Source organism: Euprymna scolopes, chromosome 36 (genome assembly GCF_053919585.1).
Source record: "Euprymna scolopes isolate OS-2025 chromosome 36, ASM5391958v1, whole genome shotgun sequence".
Classification (NCBI taxonomy): domain Eukaryota; kingdom Metazoa; phylum Mollusca; class Cephalopoda; order Sepiida; family Sepiolidae; genus Euprymna; species Euprymna scolopes.
This window is the reverse complement of record NC_136517.1, coordinates 56,730,226-56,753,151: the sequence shown is the minus strand read 5'-3', so window position 1 is coordinate 56,753,151 and position 22,926 is coordinate 56,730,226. Positions and strand designations below refer to the sequence as shown.

General features: G+C 35.5%; 1 protein-coding gene across 4 annotated transcripts in view; it reads right to left on the bottom strand.

Annotated features, from left to right (window-relative positions):
* The window catches only part of LOC145260514 (GDP-D-glucose phosphorylase 1-like), a 119,635-nt gene extending 97,052 nt beyond the window's left edge, over positions 1 to 22,583 (bottom strand). The window contains exons 1-2 of one of the 4 annotated variants that reach the window (XM_080118645.1): positions 22,477 to 22,583; positions 4,493 to 4,579 (exon numbers count right to left, since the gene is read on the bottom strand). In XM_080118645.1, the coding sequence (XP_079974771.1) occupies positions 4,493 to 4,573 (81 nt within the window). In that variant the 5' untranslated portion in view covers positions 4,574 to 4,579; positions 22,477 to 22,583. Of the gene's footprint in view, positions 1 to 4,492; positions 4,580 to 6,888; positions 7,031 to 7,440; positions 7,575 to 16,217; positions 16,331 to 22,476 lie in introns of those variants that run through there. The other 3 variants (XM_080118646.1, XM_080118644.1, XM_080118643.1) reach the window with 3 other exon arrangements.
* Positions 22,584 to 22,926: the final 343 nt, after the last annotated feature.

Below are 22,926 nucleotides of genomic sequence, written 5' to 3'. Positions count from 1 at the left end.
CTCAAACAGTTGTGCATGGATTGGCTTCAACTAAGGCTCTTAATTGATCATTGTCAGCATCCAATGGCTAACCACTACACACATCATCTCTCATCGCTGCCACAAAATTTCTTAAATCGCCATTGTGCATTCAGTAGTGGTTCCTGGACCAAACACTTTGTTGACATCATGAGTTGTTTCAGCAGCTTTTCAGCCTAGCTTGAATTGAAATAAGAAAATTGTGCGAATTTCCTTTTTTCGATCTTGTATTCAACATTCTGAAAAAAAAGCCATAAACTATTGTAATTTAAACGATTAGAGAAAGCGAAAAATGCTTTTTAAAATGATATAAAGTAAAGGTATTATAATGAAAACTTATTTGAAAATACATCATTTGAAATCAAAAGTAATCAAAATTAAAAATTGTACAAGAACTTTCTTCTCAACCTAATAGTTAAATATTTAGAGATTTATAAAGAATCGGAATCAGGAAAAATATTAAAATCGTCCCATCACTAATATATATATATATGTTATCACTGCTGGTTCATTATTATTAGACTGGGCATGTAATCAGGAAAGCTGGACAAATGTACAAGATTATAGGTCATTAAGGCTTTCAAAGCTAAATAAATGATTATAGGGATTATAAGTGTTTAGATCAAAGTTGCCTTTTGTTTTTTAAGAATCTTACCATCTATATATATAAAAGCGAAAATGTGTGTATGTATGTTTGTATGTATGTATGTATGTATGTGTGTTTGTATGCCTCGCAAAAACTTTCGACACGGGTCACGGATTTTCCCGAGATCAGTATCATTTTAAAGTTCCAACCTTCGCCCGACAAATATCGAAAAATTAGCCAAAAACATTAATTTCTTCACCCTAAAATCATCAGTTTTCTACAGGGAGGAGTCAGCAAAAACCGTCCTCTCATGACAAGTTCGCTTCTATGCATGCGTCATATGACGTAGGAACATGATTTACTTTAAATATTAAAAAAACCAGACAATTTAGTCGACGTCGTCTTAGCTCAGTTGCTTAGACGGCGGCCTCTTTATCTAAAGGTTTTGGGTTCGAATCGTGGTGTGAGATGTCTTTTTTTTTTTCAATTTTTTAAATTTTAATATTGAAACAGGGTTATTTAAGCCATTTTTCACGTTTTTTTCGGGGGGGGGGGTTATTTTTCAGATTTTTTAACGAAGTTTTAATGTTCATTTTTCTGTTTCACGTTTTCTTTTTTTGTTTTTCTGATTTTTACATTTAACATCGTTCATTTGCCTTACGTTAGTTTTTTTTGGTGTTTTTTTAGATTTTTTAAAGTTTTAAAATGTTTACTTCGCTTATTCTTATGTTTTGATTAACATCACCCCACCCCCACCCGAGCACACACACCTCGAAACACCCAGGCAATGCCAGGTACCCCCCGGGGTTATTTAAGCCATTTTTCACGTGTTTTTATTGGTTTTTATTTTTCAGATTTTTTAAAGAAGTTTTAATGTTCGTTTTTCTGTTTTCTTTTTTTGTTTTTCCGATTTTTACATTTAACATCGTTCGTTTGCCTTACGTTAGTTTTTTGTGTGTTTTTTTAGATTTTTTAAAGTTTTAAAATATTTACTTCGCTTATTCTTATGTTTTGATTAACACACCGTCCGAGCACACACACTCTAAACACCCGGTCAACGCCGGGACCCCCCCTTCTAGTCTATATATATAAAAGCGAAAATGTGTATGTATGTATGTTCGCTTTTTTGTGTATGTCCGCAAAAGGATTTTTTTCGGCGGCTTCTCAAGGCCGTCGCTCATTTTTAAAACTTTTTATATCACGTCGAAATCATAATATCTACAAGTTACGAATGGGGGTTGCCCGTCTATTTAATTTGCCCGACTTTGAAACGTTAAATATTCGACATTTTGGGATCGCCGCATACTGCTTTCGTTTTTCGGTATAAAAAAAGCGAGACTCGATTCAAATCCCTGGCCCATGGCCAGTGGGCGCCTTCGTGGCCTTCGGGCCAAGATCAAATCCACCTTGTGCCTAATTTGCTTGGTAGGGGAGCAAATAAATACCACCTTTGTGGCCTTCGGGTCACGATCAAAGTGTAGTATCTGTTCCGGCAGATGCTGCAAGCAAAGACTAGCTATGACTAGCAAAGACCAGATGTGGGGGCAACCCCACATGCCTGACCTTTAACCAGCTCCCATTTCCCACCTCTCGGGAGCTGGTCCCCTTTTTCCCTTCCCCCTCCCTTCACTCCTCACATTAAAAATTGGCCTTGTGCCTAATTTGCTCGGTGGGGGAGCAAATAAATACCATCTGTTCCGGCAGATACTGCGAGCAAAGACCATATGTGGGGGCAACCCCACATATAAGACCTTGGTCAATGTAGGGACAACCCTCTATACCAATTGTCACTATACAGCTCCTCTACTCCCCGGGAAGCTGGTCCCCATTTCCCCTTCACTCCTCACATTAAAAATCGGCCTTATGCCTAATTTGCTCAGTGGGGGAGCAAATAAATACCACCTTAGCCCCACATATCAGACCTTGATCAATGTAGGGGCAACCCTTCATACCAATTGTCACTATCCAGCTCCCATTTCCCACCCATCGGGAGCTGGTCCTCTTTTCCTTCCCCCCTCCCTCTCTCTCCACATTAAAAAACGGCCTTGTGCCTAATTTGCTCACTGGGGAAGCAAATAAATACAACTGGCCCATGCCTATTGGGGTTGTTCTTGGTCCTCGGGCCCAGATCAAAGTGTAGTATCCGTTCCGGCAGATATTGCAAGCAAAGACCATATGTGGGGGCAACCCTACATATAAGACCTTGGTCAATGTAGGGGCTACCCTTCATACCAATTGTCACTATCCAGCTCCCCTACTCCCTGGAGAGTTGGTCCCCATTTCCTCTTCACTCTTCACATTAAAAATCGGCTTTGTTCCTAATTTGCTCGGTGGGGGAGCAAATAAATACCCTGGCCCACGGCCAGTGGTCTCTAGAAAGCGATGTAACGTTTGGTCAATGTCGGCTTTGTCATATCAGATGGTTGTTTTCAGTTCGATACGAGACACTCCCCCTAATAAACAGGGAGCTGGTTTTCCCCAAAGTTAGGTAAAAACAAATAAACCCGGTTATTGACCTTATTAAAAACTGTCCCGCAGAAAATCTTAACTGCTGAATAGCTATTGCTTACTATCGCCGCATGTGCATTAAGCTTTTTCGTATAAAAAAAAGAAGCTAACAGACTCACGGTAAATAAAACACTGTCCCGCACTTCAAGTTCACGTCATTAACTCGTCAAAAACAGGCACCTGCCAGGTCGCACGTTTATTTTTCACACTTTACTGTTTTCTAACTGCGCGTTAAGGCTTCGTTTTTTTTTTAAAACAACCAACGATTTTTCTTTTCATTTACCCAAAAACACACACACCTACAAACACCCGGGCAACGCCGGGTACCCCCCCCCCCCCGCTAGTCTATAATATAAATCTCACCTGTCTATTTAAATGTATGTATGTATGTATGTCTGCCTAAAACTTTCGACATAGGCGACAGATTTTCACGAGATCAGTATCGTTTCGAAGCTCGATCCTTCGGATGACAAATATCGAAAAATTGGTCAAAAACATTAACTACTTCACCATCAACTGGCCACTTTTCTGGGGTCGCTTTTTTCGCCAATATTTTCGAAAGTCATCACCTACTCTTTTCAATTGACTAGCCTTAATTTAAATCTATGTAACTTCCGGTTTGGTTATGGGCGCAATAGCAAAGATGTCACTTTTTTTTTATATTCTTTTCCTCCTTTGTGGTACAGGGTTGAGCCTGCCTGCCTGCCTACTACCACTACACATACCTCCAAACAATGTCGGGTACCCAGACTAGTTTATATATAAAAGGCACTTTTTTTTTTGTGTGTGTGTGTGTGTGTGTGTGTGTATGTGTGTGTGTGTGTGTGTGTGTGAGTTCGTTTCCTATGGACTCCAAAACGGCTGGTTCGATTTTTATGAAATTTCATGCAAATACACTTTATGTGTTTGTGAATGATCCAAGATAGGTTTTTTATTGGAATGTCTCTGATAAGTATCGAAAATCCTTAATCAGTATAGTTTTGAAGCTTGACCCTTCGGAGGACAAATATCGAAAAATTGGCTAAAAACATTAATTCCGTCACTCTCAGCTGGGCACTTTTCTACAGGGGGGGGTCGCTTTTTTTGCTGATATTTTCAAAAGTCATTCCACCTTTTCGATCGTCTAGCCTTAATTTAAACCTACATCACTTCCGGTTTGGTGATGAGTGCAACAGCAAAGACGTTAGGGTTTTTTTTTCACAGTCTTTTCCTCCTTTGCGATACAGATTCGAACCTGCCTACTACCACTTTTTTTTTTTTTTTGCTCAACACACACTTCCAAACACCCGGGCAATGTCGGGCACCCAGGCTAGTTACATTGAAAGTAGAGTTGGTGTACTCTATATTATTAAAAGTAAATGAATCATATATTCTACTTACCTTACTTAAGGAAACATGATTGTATTCCAGGTGATTTTCAAGGGTAAAATTGAAATTTTCAGGTGAGTATATGTAATCCATGGATTTCTAAAAAAAAAAAAAAAAAAAAAAAACGTAATATTATGTTTATATAGAGTGTTACAGCAAAATCTCACCCCTTCACTGTACAGGATATTGCAGTAAAATCTAACACTCAATTAAAAAAACGAAATCTCTATTTCTACTATAATATAAAAGGAACTTTATGTGTGTGTGTGTGTGTGTGTGTGTGTGTGTGTGTGTGTGTGTGAATTTGTTCCCTATGGACTCCTAAATGGCTGGGCCAATTTTGGGGAAATTTCAAACAAATGTATCTGACAGTGTTTTAGATAGGTATCAGAATGTATTTCATAAGTATCAATAATAATTAGGTAGATATCAGAATGTATTTCATAAGTATCAATAATCGGAAAAAAAATCCGCTGAAAGAAGGAACAGATGATTTTGACAAAAGTTAATGCCTTATACAGCCTAACATCACAAGTGCATTTGAGAAGTTTTATTACAGCACAAGCAGAATGGGCCACTATATAAAATCAACAGTAGTCTCTTTGATATGATAGGGGCGCATTCGACATGAATACTTCTGTTTAGAGCACAATTTAACCAAGATACTTGATATTTGCATTTTAAACTTTAATTCAAAAATAATTTTTATAAAATCAACAGTAGATCCTTTATAGTGCAATGTAGACTACAATGCATTGTGGAGTAAGTAATTGTGGGGAGGATTGAAAAATGAGCAATGTTACTGATTTTGATGACATTAAAATATGGGAGAGTGAAACATTTATTGATCCTCATTCATTCTTGGGCGACGTCAAGTCTCCCTAAGATGTGATAAAAACAAAAGTTGTATCTGCAGAGACCTAATAGTTTATTGCCCTTGGCATATCAAAGGCCTTTGATAGAGTATGGCATAAATGTCTACTCCACAAAATCTCCACCTACGGTATAGCTGGAAATGTCTTTTCAATTATTAAACCATTTCTCTCTGATAGATTCATAAGAAGGTTGATGAGCAGAAATTAGAAGCTCACAGTATTAATGCTGGAATCCCTCAGGGGTCCATCCTGGGCCCAACTCTCTTCCTGATCTACATAAATGATCTCTCAAATCACATCCTAAGATCATTTGTAGACATTTTGCTGACGACACTACCATCTATGACAACACTTCAAAGGCCATAAACGACCAAGTTCTTTCTGATTCCTTCTCCTCTGATCTTGATCATATGGTGCAATGGGGAAAGAGGTGGCTGGTTAATTTTAATGCATCTAAAACCAAGCTTCTATCTTTACATCATCAACGCTCTGATCCCTGTCTGGCATCAATCAAAATGTATGGCCCTCATCTAGGGGAGACTTCATGTTCAGGCAAGCTTCTAGATCCGACCTTTACCGAGGCTGCTGAGATATTATTAACAATAATGTTAATAATATCTCAGTGGCCTCGCCTTTACTCCTGATCTGAGATGGAACACGTACATCAAATCCGTTGCCAAGGATGCTGGAAAAATGGTGGGATCGTTCTACCACTCCAGTATATATCTCACTGCTGATGTAATTTTCTACCTGCATAACAGCCAAGTACGTCCAAGGATGGAGTACTGTTGCCACATCTGGGCAGGAGCTGTTATAAGCAGCTTATCCTGCCTTGACAGAGTTCAAATAGACTTTGTAGCCTAGTGGGGGATGCCTTTTTCTTTTCCCTGCAACCTCTTTCCCACAGAAGAGACGTTGCAAGGCAAGCCTGTCTCTGCTTTATTGTTGTTTTCATGACAATCTACGCCCCTCCCCCGTCCTGAATATCACAATTAATTTTACAACAGGGGGAAAACTCGTTTAGGTTCGAAAGGGAAAAGCACGTTTAGGTCCGCCCTTTAAAAATAATAAATAAATAAATAAATAAAGTTCAATAACTTAACGCTTTTAATAAAATTATTATGTTTATTCTTAACATGGGGAGGTATGCGGGTAATTTACTCTAACCTTAAGTCAAGAAAAAAATTAAAAGAATCATTTAATGTCGGTACTACTAACTGACCATTCGGCGACGACTCGGCTATTTCCGGTATGTTGCGTAAACCCCGATCGGAAACTTTAACGATTGCACTTAAAGGGAGGGTTAGAATGTTAAAAAGATCTCTTGGTTGGAATATATGAGATAACGGGTGACAATGTCTGGCATTCTATCGGATGTCCCAAAATGTCCCATCCTCAGCTGAAACAAACTGATAAGAAAAATGGAGGGATACAAAAAAAAAAAAAAAAAAAAAATCTGATATGGATCTCGCCTATCGAACTTAGAAGTACGAAAATTAGAAGATAATAATAAGATAATCCAGGTGTTCTTACCTAATATTAATGAAGAAGAAAAATGGTCTTTGTTTTGCAGCTATGTTGATATCGTAATCAGCGGGATTCGTACATCAATGAATATAAATTATTATTGTAGATAGAAAGAAAGAAAAAAAAAAAAAAAAAACACGTGTAAATGATAACATTGCAAAGTCACATTAGAGTTACTTCCCTTGCTTCCTTAACATTGTATGTAAAAAAAAAAAAAAAAAAAAAAAAAAAAAAAAACAACCAGAATGCGCCGCAGCCGCACATTGTCAATGCGTTCAATCGGATCGTTTTCCCAAAATCTTATAAATATGAAACGTAAATCCACATATATAATTGATCTAAAGTTAATTTGGTGAGGCTACTTCTGCACACTCACAAGGGTGAAAAACATCATTACATGTCATATCGAAATTAGTATAAATTCCAAAAATTGCGCAAAAAATGATCCAGTAGAAAAATAATGACAAATATAAATAGAAATTTATTGAATTATCCAGTTTTATAGTATTTTTTAATGTGTGTGAAGAAAAAAATGAGGATGATAGGAGTGATACTTACGTCTTGTGAGCTCAACCTTCATGGGAAATAGTTAGGAATGGGCGGTGATTACGTAGCGTTGTTTGTAGCCTTCATCGTAAAGTGGACAAAGAATAGAAAAGAACTTCAACTCTTTTGTTTTTTGGGGTTTTTTTGTGTGCGACATTCATTTCCTTATTCTCTTGTTACCACTGTGACGTCCCATTGTCTTCTCGGGTGTCATTCACACTTCTAACATGATTTCGAACTTTCTTCCTGTCTCTAACGCGATCTCCTTTTTTTTAACTCTTTATTTTTCTCTACTGGTGACATAATTTCGCATACATCTGCATATACACATCCATGCTATGTTACTCACACATCTTCTATAATATAAATCTCACCTGTCTGTTTAAATGTATGTATGTATGTATGTATGTATGTATGTATGTCTTGTTTAATCCAAAGGGCGAATGAACTCTTTTTCTGGGTCAACAGCCAACTAGCACCGTGTATATTTGTGTGTGTGTGTGTGTGTGTGTGTATTGGGGTAGAGAGGGCTCCCGTAAGCCGTGGTGAAGGCAACCTTTCTAGGAGAAGCAAATCTCTGATTTAAAAAACCATAAAGCGGAAGACCAGTACCTGCATTAAGCTGGTCTGCAGTTTAATTTGTTGCTGGCTATCTTGCTCTTGCTTGTTGCTGGATCTCAACATTTTGAACCGAGAGAGAGACTTAGCTGTCGTACAAAGCTAAGACTCTGTAACATCATATTTGTATAGATACTCCTTCAGACATTTGGGTTCATGGATTTTAAATGTCTGAGGGAGTGGCACTCGTCTGACAAGACGGTGCAATCATCATGTATGTATGTATGTCTGCCTAAAGCTTCATCACTTCCAGTTTGGCGATGGACACAACAGCAAAGACGTCACTTTTATTTTACGTCCTTTTCCTCCTTCGTGGTACAGGTTCGAGCCTGCCTGCATGCCTACTACCACTTTTTTTTTTTTTTTTTTTTGCTCAACACACACTTCTAAACACCCGGGCAACGCTGGGCACCCAGGCTAGTATAATATTAAAATGAAAGCTGTGGAATAAAAATCATATATAACTTTTTTACATCATCAGAACAATAATGAAAAGTTTTTCAAGCCATGCCATATTATCCTATTTCTTCATTCTCATTTCATAAAAAATGTCATTGAGCCAGGTTTTTTTTTTCTATTTTTGCATTTTTTATCATTCTGGCTCTTCTCCTCTTCTGATGAGAAGCATTTAGCTTCAAATTGTCATGACCTAAAGAAGTTGTTTTTCTTAATTTTCCCCTTAACTTTTCCTTGTAGTTCTGATAATATAATAAATGTATATATAACTTTTATTCTTCATCTTTCATTTCATATTATTGCTTGCTCCTCTTAATAGTGTTGGGTAATATATTTCAGAGGTATCCTCCATCTTCAGTGTGTTGTTTCTTTTTTTTTTTTTTTTCTTCCTTGCCATGTTGTAAATTTGGAGAAAGTCTGTAAAGAGCCGCACGTTGTTTCTAGTGGTTGTATTTTGAAATGTTTGAACTGTGCGTGGGCAATGCGAGAATAACGTCAAACAATGAGAGTTCATATAGAAACGTTGTTTTAATTTGAATAAAATCTGTTTGTCAGATTGCTTAAAGAGTATTTCTTTTTTGCAACCCTGACCATTACCTGTTCACTTCTGAATATAACTCTTCAAACCTTTATTATTATTATTATTATTATTATTATTATTATTATTATTATTATTATTATTATTTTACTTATTGCAAAAAAGAAATCAAGATTCTTCCCTTTTTGCTGTCCCTTCAGCATAGAGATTTCCAGGGAACAGATCTTTCGCAGGATGACAGTGCTGAAAAGCAAGATTTAGGAACGACTGAATCTATGCCACGGTGATAGAGTGATTCCACATGTTTACTCCATCTTCTGGAAGGATATCTTGGAGTATATCCATGAAATGGAAGTTTGCATTACCAAGCTAGAATGAGCTCAGATTCCAGAGATGGATGTAGTTAGTGGAGCCTTACAGCTCATAAAATATTACATAGAACTGGGTGAATTGGCTGAGTTGAGACAGAGTGGCAACTGGGTTTCACAGGGAAAATAGAAAGTAGATAAATTTTGGCATCTTGTACTAGATGAAGAGGTACAACTCCAGGCCTATGCTACTCAATTCTGTGGCCAGCCTACTAACTACTCATGCTGATTTCAAAGTGCCTTACCAACATACAGGAGTTGACTTCACCGGCTATGTCTGGATAAGTTTGGGTAGGAAAAGTCCTTACTTCTTTCCACTTCTTTCCACTTGCCTGAATGTGAGAGCTATCCATAGGGAGGTGGTTCCAAACATGAGTGTGCTGTCCCTTTTTCAAACTCGTGCACACTTCATAAATCAATATGGAGTTCTGAAGGCTTTCTATAGTAACAATGCCAAAACTTTTATTGGAGGTGGGAAACTCTTTAGTCGTCTTTCTCTGCTGTAAGAATAGCAGGATAAATTTGGCTCATGTTGTCTGAAACTTAATACGATTTTGTTTTAATCATGACAGGATTCGTACAGATTTTCAATGTCTATTTCCAAGGACTTTTCAAGGCCTTTTCAAAGTTTTTCAGATAAAATTAAAGTTTTCAAAGTTTTTCAGACAAAATTAAAGCTTTCAAAACAAAATTTAGGGTTTGTTTTACAATCCACAGCGATTTGGAAAAGTGATATGAAATCAAATATTCAACAAATATTGTTACCATAGCCAATAACAGTTACTTTGCAACCTAACTGCATCATTTTTTTTTTTTTTTTTTTAAACACCAAAAAATGATGCTTGGTAGTTTTAAATGGTTTTTATTTCATCTCAAATATTAACTCTGTTTACGCCTTTTAATTTTCAATCAAGATGGCTGCCGTCTTGTTCATTTTTTTTTTTTTTTTTTTTTGCCATGCCAACCTAAGACGGAGAGGGAGGAGGGTAATTTTGTTCACGATGGCTGTCACTACTCCTCCCCTTGAAAAAGTATTATAAAATTAAATTATAAATGAGGACAAAAATAGATGTAGATTTCAATCTTTATCATGAAACTACCTGAGATAGTTTGTGATAAAGGGACGTAACTCTTGTATCCACAATACTATGAAATTTTAGAACAATGTATTTCTATTTTATTTTCAATATTTAAAAAATATTTTAATGGTAATGGTAATGGTTAATACTTAAAAAATAATTTAATAGTATTTATTTTGATTTTATTTTTAAATATTTCAACACAAATTTTTACTGGACATAAAGAATAAAATTTTCAAGGAATTTTCAAAACATTTTCTATATTTTCAAGGATTTTTCAAGGTAATAATAGAAATAAGGCCTTTTCAAAGCAAAAATCGAAATTCAAAGACTTTTCAAGTCTGTACGAACCCTGCATGTTATGAATGAACTTGGAAACCTTGCATTAAAACAAAACCTACCTCATTAAAACAAAGCCTACCTAAGATTCTTGGCAAAAGTAAACTGGACTGTTTTACTCTATTGACCATGATCTCTGACATTCAGAGATCAGTGAACAATCAACCGTTGATATACTCGGTGTCTGCAGACAATCATACTACTGCTGTCACTCCCAACATGTTCTTGAAGTCCAACAAGAGCCTCAGACTATTGTCATAGTTTGAGAAGAAAGATCTTGCTGCAGCAGTGCCACCCAGCAGAGAGAGGCTGATCAGAGCAATGGAGCTTAGGAACCAATGGTTGGTAGATTTTCACAAGTTGTACAATGAATACTTTTTGGATCTAGAATCTCTGGGACATCCTCAATTGCGACCAGAGAATCACCTTCAAAAGGATAACATAGTCCTGGTTAAAGGCCCCTTAAAACCAAGAACATTTGGGATTTTGAGGACGATTTTGAATCTCATCCAAAGCAATGACAATGTGGTTAGATCAGCCCCTGTCAAGAGAGGGAATGATCTTGAGGAAGTCCACTTGCTGAAACATTTCTATCCTTTAGAGCTTTCTGTTACACCTGACAGTATTACAGAACCACAGATCACTGATTCAATCTAACTGACTGAAAATGCTTTAGCTGTTGATGGGGACAGGGAGCCATCATGTTCCTCTTCCTTTGCAGAAGACGCTGTCTGGTCATTCCCAATATGCAGTGCTCCTCAAACAGATTAGGACATGATTGTGTGCGATTCATGTGATGATTGGTTCCATTTTCAAGGTGTCGGCATTGGCAAGGCACCCTCAAGATGACAGAAATGGTACTGTCCTGAGTATGCACCCCAAAAAGATGTGGGGTAGACTGAGCTTTCTACCTGTATAAAACTGCAATCCGTGGTGAAGTGTTTGTAAGGGACGAAAGAGGATATCATTACAAACTGTTAATTTAATGTTAAGTCCGTTTATTTATTATTAATTATGACCAACATGACTGAAGATCTGCAAATGGTACTTATGGTTAAGAATAAGAGTAGGAGGATGGTAGGAGGTGATTATAAATCTATATATATTCAGCTTCTGTCATTCTCTTGTTAATTGTTATCAAGGAGACCAGACCATTGGTTCTTTACTCCAGCAAAAAATCGATACTTCTTATTACCAGACTCTGTTGGGCGGATCTCTTAAAGAACATTTCTTTATTGCAACTACGACTATTGTCTGTTCACTTCTGTTCTTTTCAACCTTTTTTCCTTTGTTTTTGACATATGGAAAAGTTATACAACCAATTCTGTATGACCAACTGACTTACCTTCCTTGCATCCTTTGAAATCCAACATTGAAAAAATATAAAATGTTTAACCGTTAGTTTATATGATTTTTTTTTTTTTTTTACAAAATATAGATCTAGTACATCTACTGGATTATTTTTCGTAATTTTTGGAATTTATACTAATTTCGACATGACACATAAGTGTGTAATAATGTTTTCACCTGAAATGTGTGTGTTTCAAAATCCACTATTCTGCACAGGCATCATGAATTTAGCAGATCACAATAAGATTAATTTCAAAGATAATATTTAATGAATCAAAATTGTGTATTCATCTTAACACAACAACTTTAAAGTATGTACTACTGTAAGTGAATCTGTAACAGTCATAAATCATTACTTATTTTCCCTCTCAGAGAACTGTTCCTGTAAGGTGATTTGATTACATTCTGACGAATAAATTTTCAGGGCATATTAATTTCAACCTTATATTGAAAGACTGACTTCTGCCCCTTTGGGATCTGGACAGCAGTCATCAGAGATTTTCCTGAAAGTAATGATGAAAATATTCTCCTGCCTTCGTGCACAAGATGGCCGAACAAGGTTATTCTTCAAAGGGAAGAAATACAGTTTGAAGAAAAATAGTGTCTTACTGCATATTAACTTTTCCAAGCTATTTCTTATTTTGAACGTCATAGGAAGTAAACGATGTTAGTTAATTTAGTGACCATGGCCTATTACATTTCCTGTTTTCTTGTCAGTTTCAGTTTATTTCAGCACAATTTTTTTTATGGAAAAGATAACTTAATATTTTTTGTACATTTCCGAAAATGTATGTCAAAAGAAAATATTGATTTGAAGTATAATAAATAACAATATTCCGAAAACTAAACATCCAGTGTAGCAGCAAGACCTGGGAACATCAACCTGAAAGAACAGTTGGAAATGACTTATATACCATACATTACGACCATATAATCCCTACAGCCATCTACCTTGAAAATGCTGCTGTTAAACCTGATATAGTTATATGGAATAAGTCAGAGAGAGTTGCAACCTTGATTGAAGTGAGTGTCCCTAATGATGGCGGTCTGAACAGAGCTGAAAGAGAGAAACAGACCAAACACCAAGGTTTCATGTATGATATGAAAAGAAACTGGAATCTTAAGGAGATATCAATCATACCAGTTATCATAGGTGCCACAGGGCTTATGAAGAAGAACCTGAAGTCCTACCTAACTAATATTCCTGGTGAACCAAGTGCAAAAGAGATCCAGACAATAGCACTTAAGGGAACAGCGAGGATACTAAAAAGAGCTCTCGGTTGGTTTCAATAAAAAGCAGGGCAATGTTGGCAGCTGGTCTGGCTGCCCCATACCCAGCATTACAATCTTCAAAGGAAGAAAATTAAAAAAACCAAAAAAAAACTGATTAAAAAAACAACATTTTTTTAAAATAAATATGCTTATGTACATTTCTTCTTTTTTAAATATGTTTATTTGTTGAAAAATTTTCACAAAAATAATGAATATTGAATGTAACATGTTATGAATTTTTCACATTAAAGGAACGTAAAAACAAGAAATGGCTTGGAGAAGTTAATATACAGTAAAACCAAAAGTGGCAGCCTACAAGCTTTCTTACGTAATTCTTTTCTTGAAAGACTGACTTCTGCCCCTTTCATACTCTCTAAACTTTTACCAATTTACAACCTTTACCTTTTATTAACTTAAATAAGAGGTTTGTTTTCCATCCATGTTGTTACAAAAATATAGGAGTTAGTCTTAACAATCTATGCAAAGGTTAGCTCCCATACCCCTACTACAAAATGGCGATCCGATGATTTTCCAGAATACTGAACAGAGCAAAAAAAAAAAAAAGAATGAAAAAATAAATTCACAACAAATAACTGTTACCAAAGGCAAGCTAAGTTACACATCTATCTACCTGGATAAGGTTTTTGTGTTTTAATGTAGTATAAAGCTTGTTGAGCAAGAACAAAAAACAAAAGGGTGATCTCATCAGAACTACAGTCAAGCCTCTGTAATCACTCAAAAAACGAAGATTAAAAAAAATAAGGATAGAAACATTCAATAAACGTCTCTAATCGTGTGAAAATGTAATACTTTGTAAAATTAATTTGTTGCATATTTATTTTTTCATCTCCATTTTTTTTTTTTTTTTTTTTTATTGGCTATTGCGGAAAATTACCAAGTTACTAACGATCCTGACATCTTCTATCCTCTAAAAACTTATTGGGTTTGGTTACCTTTCTTAAATCATCTTTGTTCACCTCAGTCCCCACAGGAATTAGTGATGGGAAACTTGTGTAAACTACAATGCTGTAAGAGAATAAAACATCAAGAACATAAACCTTTGAGAAACAATATTATTGAAATATTTTTATGTGTGTGTGTGTCATTGATTGTGATTTTTTGTTTTTTCTTCTTTTGTGTTATTGTGTTTTGTGTTATCGTCAGCTACCAGGTGAGAGAGAGGAAAGCACAGAAACATCGACTGCTATATCAACACTGTACTTTCAGAGAGACGGACAGTTGATTCTGTCGGCGAAATAGACTACAGACAAATCGTGTGAATCAAATTGCACTCCACATTATGTTGCAAATTCAATTAATTGTTTCTATTTTATAACTAATTAAAGTCATTAATTTTTGAGTTCTCATAAATTTGGGGGCTTTCTTTTTTTAGTGAAGATGTTAAAATAAGTGAAAATACATGGTGTGTATCTATTTTAATACAAAATTTTGGCTATACTTAAAAATGTACATACCTTGTTGTATTTGTCCACCTTATTGAAAATTACTCATAATCCAATGGAATTATGGATAATTTTCAATAAGGATGATACATTTGACTAGATAGGTCCAACGAGAAATCAATGGTAAGCAGTTGTTGTGATAACGCAAATTCAACTGCAAAGATCATCGAAAGTGGTAGAGAGTACTGCAAATCTGAGGGAGACTTGTTGTCACTCAGAGTCCAGAGAATACCACAAGTTGTTCTCAAATAGAATTCTTTGATGGTGGTCTGTGTGACTACTCTAGTGAGTAAATAATAATAATAATAATAATAATAATAATAATAATAATAATAACAGGAAGGAAAAATCTTGCCAGATCATAGATTTCGTCATCCCAGCAGACCACAAAGTGTATATCAAGGAGACAGAGAAGCTAAGAAAATATATGGAAGTGATCAGAAAACGAAAAAAGATATGGAACATTAAGAAAGTCAAGATAACACTAATAATCATACGAGCACTAGGAATAATCCTAAAAAACTTTTTAAAAAAATAAAAAAAAGAATGAGAGAAATTGGAATGACAGGGAAGTCTGAGAAAATACAATGGATACCAATAATTAAAAATCCTAGAAAGCGGAAACTAACTCACATTAATTGCGAACACGAATGATTAACTTGGATACTGCATGAGGAATAAAACAAAAAGAACACGACTACAGGGAACCATGAAAATGCAAAATCGCAAAAAGCACCACTCCTAAAACAAATGGTAGTACCGTTCCAAAGAGTTGTAAAGGGTCCAGGAAGACTGAGGAGGGAAAACACTAACCAGACCCCCACTGAAAGAATGTGGAGAAAACTGAGGCCTTGGGAATGCTTTTTGCCATTCAAACTCCAGGGACCTATACTTGCAAGAAATCAATCGTAAACAGCTGTTGCACTGGATATGGAGGGAGGTGGCGAGCTCTGGAAATTTGGGGAGATTGTTGTCATTCAAACTCCAGGGAACACCACAGGTTATTGCCAGTTAGTGATTGCTGGTGATGGCCTGTGTGAGAACTTTTAGTGAGTGAGTGAGTGAGTGAGTGAGTGAAGAAGAAGAAGAAGAAGAAGAAGAAGAAGAAGAAGAAGAAAAAGAATTAATAATAATAATAATAATAATAATAATAATAATAATAATAATTATTATTATTTTTTTTTTTTTTTTTATGAATACAAACATAAAAAAAAAGAAAAAAAGAATTTTTTAAAAAGACTCTGGGCAACATCGAGTAACTACAGCTAGTTATTATTATTTAAAAAAAAAAAAAAATCAAACATACCCGATTGGAAAAAATGTTTTGCTTTGAACCATTGAAAGAAAGAAGTTGTTGTTTTTTTTTTTTTTAGGATGCGTGCTTTTCGCCCAAAATGTGTAGATTCGTAACGCGTCGCCTGCTTCTCTTCCCAACAAGTCAAACTAAAACCAATCTTGTACTTTGACTTCACTTCTCCAATTCAAACTTCGACTTTTTTTTTGTGTGTGTTCAAAATTACGGACAACAATTTTAAACAATAGAAATGACCACAAAGGAGAGAGAAGAGGAAGTACTTGTTACGTTTTCCTTTTTCTCCTTTTTCTTTTCTTTTTGACAATTGAGTAAGAAAAAAAAGTTCACCCACTGATTTCTTTTCTTGCTTTAATTAAAAACTGTTAATGTTTGGTTTGACGATGGGTATTATTAAATAAATGTCCTTAAATGTTCCTATTTACTTGCCTCCCCTCGAGGGCAAAGTTAATCACAAGGTCGGTTTTTAATGTGAGGAAAATCCAGTTCTCCAAAAAGGGGTACTCTGATTGGAACAAAAACAGAAATTGCCTCAATCTAGAAGAATTTCTCCTTCACTGACAAAGGACAGAATAAACTGTGTAGCATCAGAACAGATACTACACTTTGTTCCTAGCTTAAAGGCTAAGAGCGCAACTGCTTAGATACATATGGTTATAATTACTACCTGGTGACCTTTCTATTCTCTCATTTATTTCCATTTTTATATGCAATCAAGCCCTGTTCTGTAAATATCCTTCACAAAAACATTTTTTACCCAATATAAATTAAATGTTGGTGTAGTACTTGGTACTACACAAAGATGCTATGATCGTCCAAGATGTCTCTACCAAGGCTAAGGACCACACTATACATCCTTGATAAAAATATCTATCCTAAATTGGGTAAATGGAGGCCACTGGTCCTCGTTAGTCCAAAAATAGAAAAAATGTCTATCCTACTTTTAACTAGAATAATCTGAGTCACCACAATACCACATTTACTCCAAGCACCATCCTACTTAATATATCCCCAAATTTGTTGGAAACATTTTTTTTTTCCAACTGATCTCAGACCGAAGACAGTAGCCATATAAGAACTTATTTTTGTACAGAGTGTAAGACAAACTTTTATAATATTATACAGTGTAACCCCGATATAAAAGACTCCCCCCCCCGGGGGAGGGGAGAGGGTACAGCTCTCTTATAGCCGAGTTACACTTATATTTGGGTTTCTTATATCTGAGTTACACTGCACATTATAATTAATTTGGGACCAGAGAAAATCTCTCTTATATCAGTTTTCCTTATATTTGAGTATCTTATATCCGGGTCACACAGTATAACAAAAGAGTTGTCATATAAGAGGAAAACAAATAGCATATAATATGTATATTTGAGTGACCTACACCCTAGAGTGTAGGTTGCCAAAGGCCCAAAACAGGTAGATTGTGTCGCAAGAGAGAAGATTGAGGATTGAAGAAATGCTGTGGAATGAGTCAGTTAGGTGGTGGTCTCTTCTATAAATAACAATATATGTATTTATTGAAGTGACCTACACGGTTAGGGGTAGGTTACTAGAAGTTTAGACAGTAAAGAAAGGAATTAAAACAGTAAAGGTTGGCTGGCAAAAATATTTTCTTCCGGTAGTATATCTTCAAGTGAATATAGCTTCACTTAAATATCCAATTAACAGAGGCAGAAGGGAGGATGCTTTTCTTTCTTGGTGCCTGGAAGTTCTCTGTGACTGAATCATAAAAGGGCCTGGAAGAAGACCTCCAATAGTTTAGTTGGAATTAGTATGACCTGGAGGCTGATGAGTTATTGGGTGATTCAACTACCTCATCTGCGAGAGGAAAGAAATGTTACTGTATATAACTGCTGTATGCGTATACCATCCTTATCTTTATATTGACTGTATAATATTTGTATAATGTATTGTATATAATCTGTGTATACTATCTTTATATATTGTATATAATATGTGTATACATATATTGTATATAATATGTGTATAACATCCTTATCTTTATATTGACTGTATAATATTTTGTTAAAAACGAATCATCAAATGACCTTCTATAAATAGCAAATAATATGCCTATTTGTTACATGATAAGGGCTGTCCCCTTTTCATGTAAGTATAAAAATAGAGAGATTAGTTAAAATGAAAATAAAATGAGAGAAAGCAGAAATCGAACCTTGGACATAAGTTTTAAAGAGCAATAGGTTTAAATGGAATGCCCAGTAAATTGTTAATTCGGATGAAATAAATAATAAATAAACTATTCAATTGTTAGAAAGAATGTGGATAATAAAATATGGGTTAAATAAATTAGATATGTAGGTTAAAATGCTTTGTAAAAACAACAAAGAAAAAATAGGTTATTGGGAAATCATAATGTCAGAAACGTGCAAAGTCCACGCATGTTGATGGCACGTGAATTTTAGTCATGTTGGCCGGACATGCATGGATTTCTCAATATAGGAAGTGAGAGTTAGTTAGTTAGAGTTAGTCAGTGAGAAACTCAGAGAGGGTCTGGGAATTCGAACGTCTAGGAAGCGAGACGATCACTTTGAAACTAAAATGTGAAGCTTTGAATTCTTGATGATGAAAACCACGGCCGGTCGCGTGAAGAAATAAACCCATCATGTGTTTTGATAAAACGTCGTCTTGTCTTATGATTCTACAAAAAGGTAAATTGAATTGTTATTATATGTCTGTGTTATAAAATGTCGTGACATACACATCTCATATCCACAATGTGAATCAACATCTCATATCTACACTAAGACTGTCTGAACACTATCTCCTCACACAAAGAGCTTCTTCTTCCATTCTACACATCTAAGGAATGAACATTTAAAATATAGGAATCGTTATAAACGAACAAAACACAGAAGAAATCATTCTTGTTCAAATGTCAGTTTCTATTTAACCTATAGTTGGAACCCTTACATGTACTACCACTCCGGGTCAGAGTGGACCTGAGACCAATGGCCATTAAAGGGTGGCTCCACACTCCCCAAAGCCCGCAAGCTGAGGCCTCACCACTGGATACAGTTTAAGGTCATATCCAGGACCTCTACATAGATAGAGCTAGGTATTAAGTTATGAAAATATAAATAGCATATGTTGAACAAAGATGGTGGCGTTGTTCAGATCAGTAATTGGCAGTAACCAAGATGGCGGCCAAGAATCAAATGCGGTCCATGGCGTAGTTAACGGTGAACTGATTGAATCCAAAATTCGACAATTTTTATAATAATTTTGAAAGGTTTCCATTGGTTGTTTAGCACAGCCGGTGGTTATAAAAATGATTGGCGAATCCATTCGTCTCATACCCCCATTAGGAGTCAAAAACATTTTACACACCCCCTTTTTTGATAAATAATGTTCTCTTAATATGTTCAATGCTTTCCATCTGTCATCCAATGCGTCTCTTATAATCAGAGACAGACTTCTATCGTCTAAGTATTGAATCAGTTCTGCAAAAAGTCGCGTTCTTTTTGAGAAATTCGGTGTCGTTAGGATTCTCTGTTGGAGATTGTATGACTTTGTGTAGTTTTCTAATCCTTAGATATTCCAAAAATTTTACCTGCCACAATTCGAATTTAGATTTCGATCTGTCAAAGAAAAGACGATGGCTGGGTGCGTAACTTGTTAAGTTTTGAGACATTATGTTGAACAAAGATGACAGCGTAGTTCAGATCAGTAATTGGCAGTAACCAAGATGGCGGCCAAGAATCAAATGCGGTTTGTGGCGTAGTTAACGGTGAACTGATTGAATCCAAAATTCGACAATTTTTATAATAATTTTGAAAGGTTTTCATTGGTTGTTTAGCACAGCCGGTGGTTATAAAAATGATTGGCGAATCCATTCGTCTCATACCTCCATTAGGAGTCAAAAACATTTTACAGGGATATTCTGTGTAGCTTAATTGCCATTTATATTTTCATAATTTACTATATTATATATATACTAGCATGGCGACCCAACATTACCTGGGATTGAATGAAGATCAACGAATGTACCACATCATTGTAATCAGTGGAATTTCCCTTTTTCAATCAAATCAATTGATTGTCTGCTCTAGTTTAGGACCACTGCAGTGCACTGGGACAAAATTTCATATGCCTTCTTGCACTAACCTAGTCCATTAATACATTGTAGTTTGTGGGAACATGCCAACCGGATGCTAACATCTCCAGCATAAGAGACAAAAATGAAAAGTTGTCTTTTGCACATGGCTCCACGCATCGCTTCCATTTAGAAAAATAAAAATAAGATAACCACAAAAGAATTATCAACCAATGGCAGAGCTCCGCGCCAAAAATAAAGGCCTAAAATATCAGTCGCTGGGAGCCGGTTTGCCACTATAAAATGAGGGGACCAGGAAGAAAAGAAGAGATTCGCCCAGCTGCGTCAGTGAACGCACGGACATTCTCCCACCCGACCTAAAGAGATGAAGAAGAAAAAGAAAAGAAAAAGAGAAGAGATTCACCCTGCTGCGTCAGTGAACGCACGGACATTCTCCCACCCGACCTAAAGAGATGAAGAAGAAGAAGAAGAAGAAGAAGAAGAAGAAGAAGAAATAAGGCACCAGTGAACTGAAGCCGACTACGCTCTCATGTTATGGGCCTAAACATTTTCAATTCCAAACATGCCTAATTCACACAAACCAAAAGAAGAGAAGGAGAAAAACACAGGAGGCGAAGACGCCACGCTGCTAGTTGTTGATGAAAGTAGTCACCGCTTTCAAGTTAAAAGCCTGGACACATATCACCGAAGTAGCACGACCGGCCACCCACTTACCACCCCCGTCGTCCGAAAAGATAAATACGCTTATGAACATTCAGTCTTTGTTTAATTATACAAGCCTACAAAAGTTCATTCCTTATCAATGCATACACACTTACAAACATCCTACGAACACTTTACCTCTTCTAATTAAAACTGTCATTAATAAATAAAACCGGTTCTCAACTTCAATATTCGTCTGTCCTTAATTGCATGGAGTCAGATTCTACATATTTCAAACGTTGTCAATTAAATGTATTCCTTGTTGTGACCTCTATGGCCTCATTTCCTTCACCCCTTCTCCATCTATAAACCAACCAAAAAAAACCTCAGGGATATAAGTTTACACTGCATTGTAAAGAAACTACTGTTGATTTTATAAAATTATTTTTATGTAATGGCCGCAATTAAAGTTTAAAATTCAAAAGTCAAATATTATGGTTCGATTGTGCTACTCATTTTGAACACGCCCGTGTTTTATCAAAGAACCTACTGTTGATTTTCTAAAAAATATTTGCTTATAATAGCTTGAATTAATGTTTAAAATGCAAAAGTCAAGTATCATGGTTCCATTGTGTTTTACACAACGACATTGATTTAGAGTGTGCCCTTGTCTTATCAAAGAACCTACTGTTGATTTTATAGGCCGGGCCTTCTGTTTGTGCGGTGATAACCTTCTTAAATGCACTTGTGATGTTAGGCTTTATAAGGTGTTAATTTAGTTCAAAATCCATCTGTTTCTTCTTTAATCAGATTTTTCGATTAACGATTTTCAATACTTATCAAAGGCATTCCAATAAAAAACCGATCTTGTATCATTCCCAAACATAAAGAATATTTGCATGAAATTTCATAAAAAATCGGCCCAGCCGTTTTGGCATCATTTAGGAAACGAACACACACACACACACACACACACACACACACACACACACACACACACACACACACACAAACAAACGCAAAAATGTCTTTTATATATAAACTACCTGAAGTTGTCCTGTATTAAATGAGGATCAACAAATGTTTCACCTTCCCATACTTTCATTGTTATCGAAATTGGTGAAATTGCGCATTTTTTTTATCATATTGATTGATTGTTTGTTTTAGGTACACCCCCCACCCACTTACCCTGTATACTGAGAGGAAGCTTCCACATGCCTCTCCACAGTGACTTAGTCCACAATTGTTACGGATTTGCTTGTAGAGTCTAGGGGTAATCCGTAAATCATACATTATAAAAAATAAAAGAGTCAAAAACAAAGGTTAAATGGAAAAAAAAAAAAGTTTTATTGAAAAAAAAAAAAAGAAATTAAACAAAAACCGAAAAAAAAACAGTAGTCCACAAGGTAAAGGGGAGATAACTATTTCTCAGATTAATTCCCTTAGATTACTATTTCGTATTTTGGTTTATGTTTTTAGATATAAAATGCTTTAGTCAAACACAATTCAAAGAAATCAATTTATATTTACCAGATATAGGTTTGCGAAGGCTGGTCTTTCTATATTTATAAGTTGTCAGCTTTTCTTGTGAGTTTAACAACTCTTCTTAAGTGGGAGTCTTGAATGGTCACCTCTTTCTTTATTCGTGTCCCAGATGTCAAGTACTGATTTAAGCGACCAGTGTTAACCTTCGCTAAAAGATTTTTCTAGAATCTCAAAAAAGGAATAAATGTTCGTTCTACGTTTTTGAAAATCTCCAGAGATGCCAAAATAAAACATTTTACATTTAAATTGAAGTAAAACCGTTTTATATAATTTTATATAATCTTTTATTTTATTTTAATTAGTTTTATTATATTTTATATTTCATATTGCTATACAATATTTTAAGTATTTTTATCTTATTATATAGTTATTATATTAATAATTATTTTTTATATGTATTTTATATTATTATATAATATTTTAAGTATTTTTTTC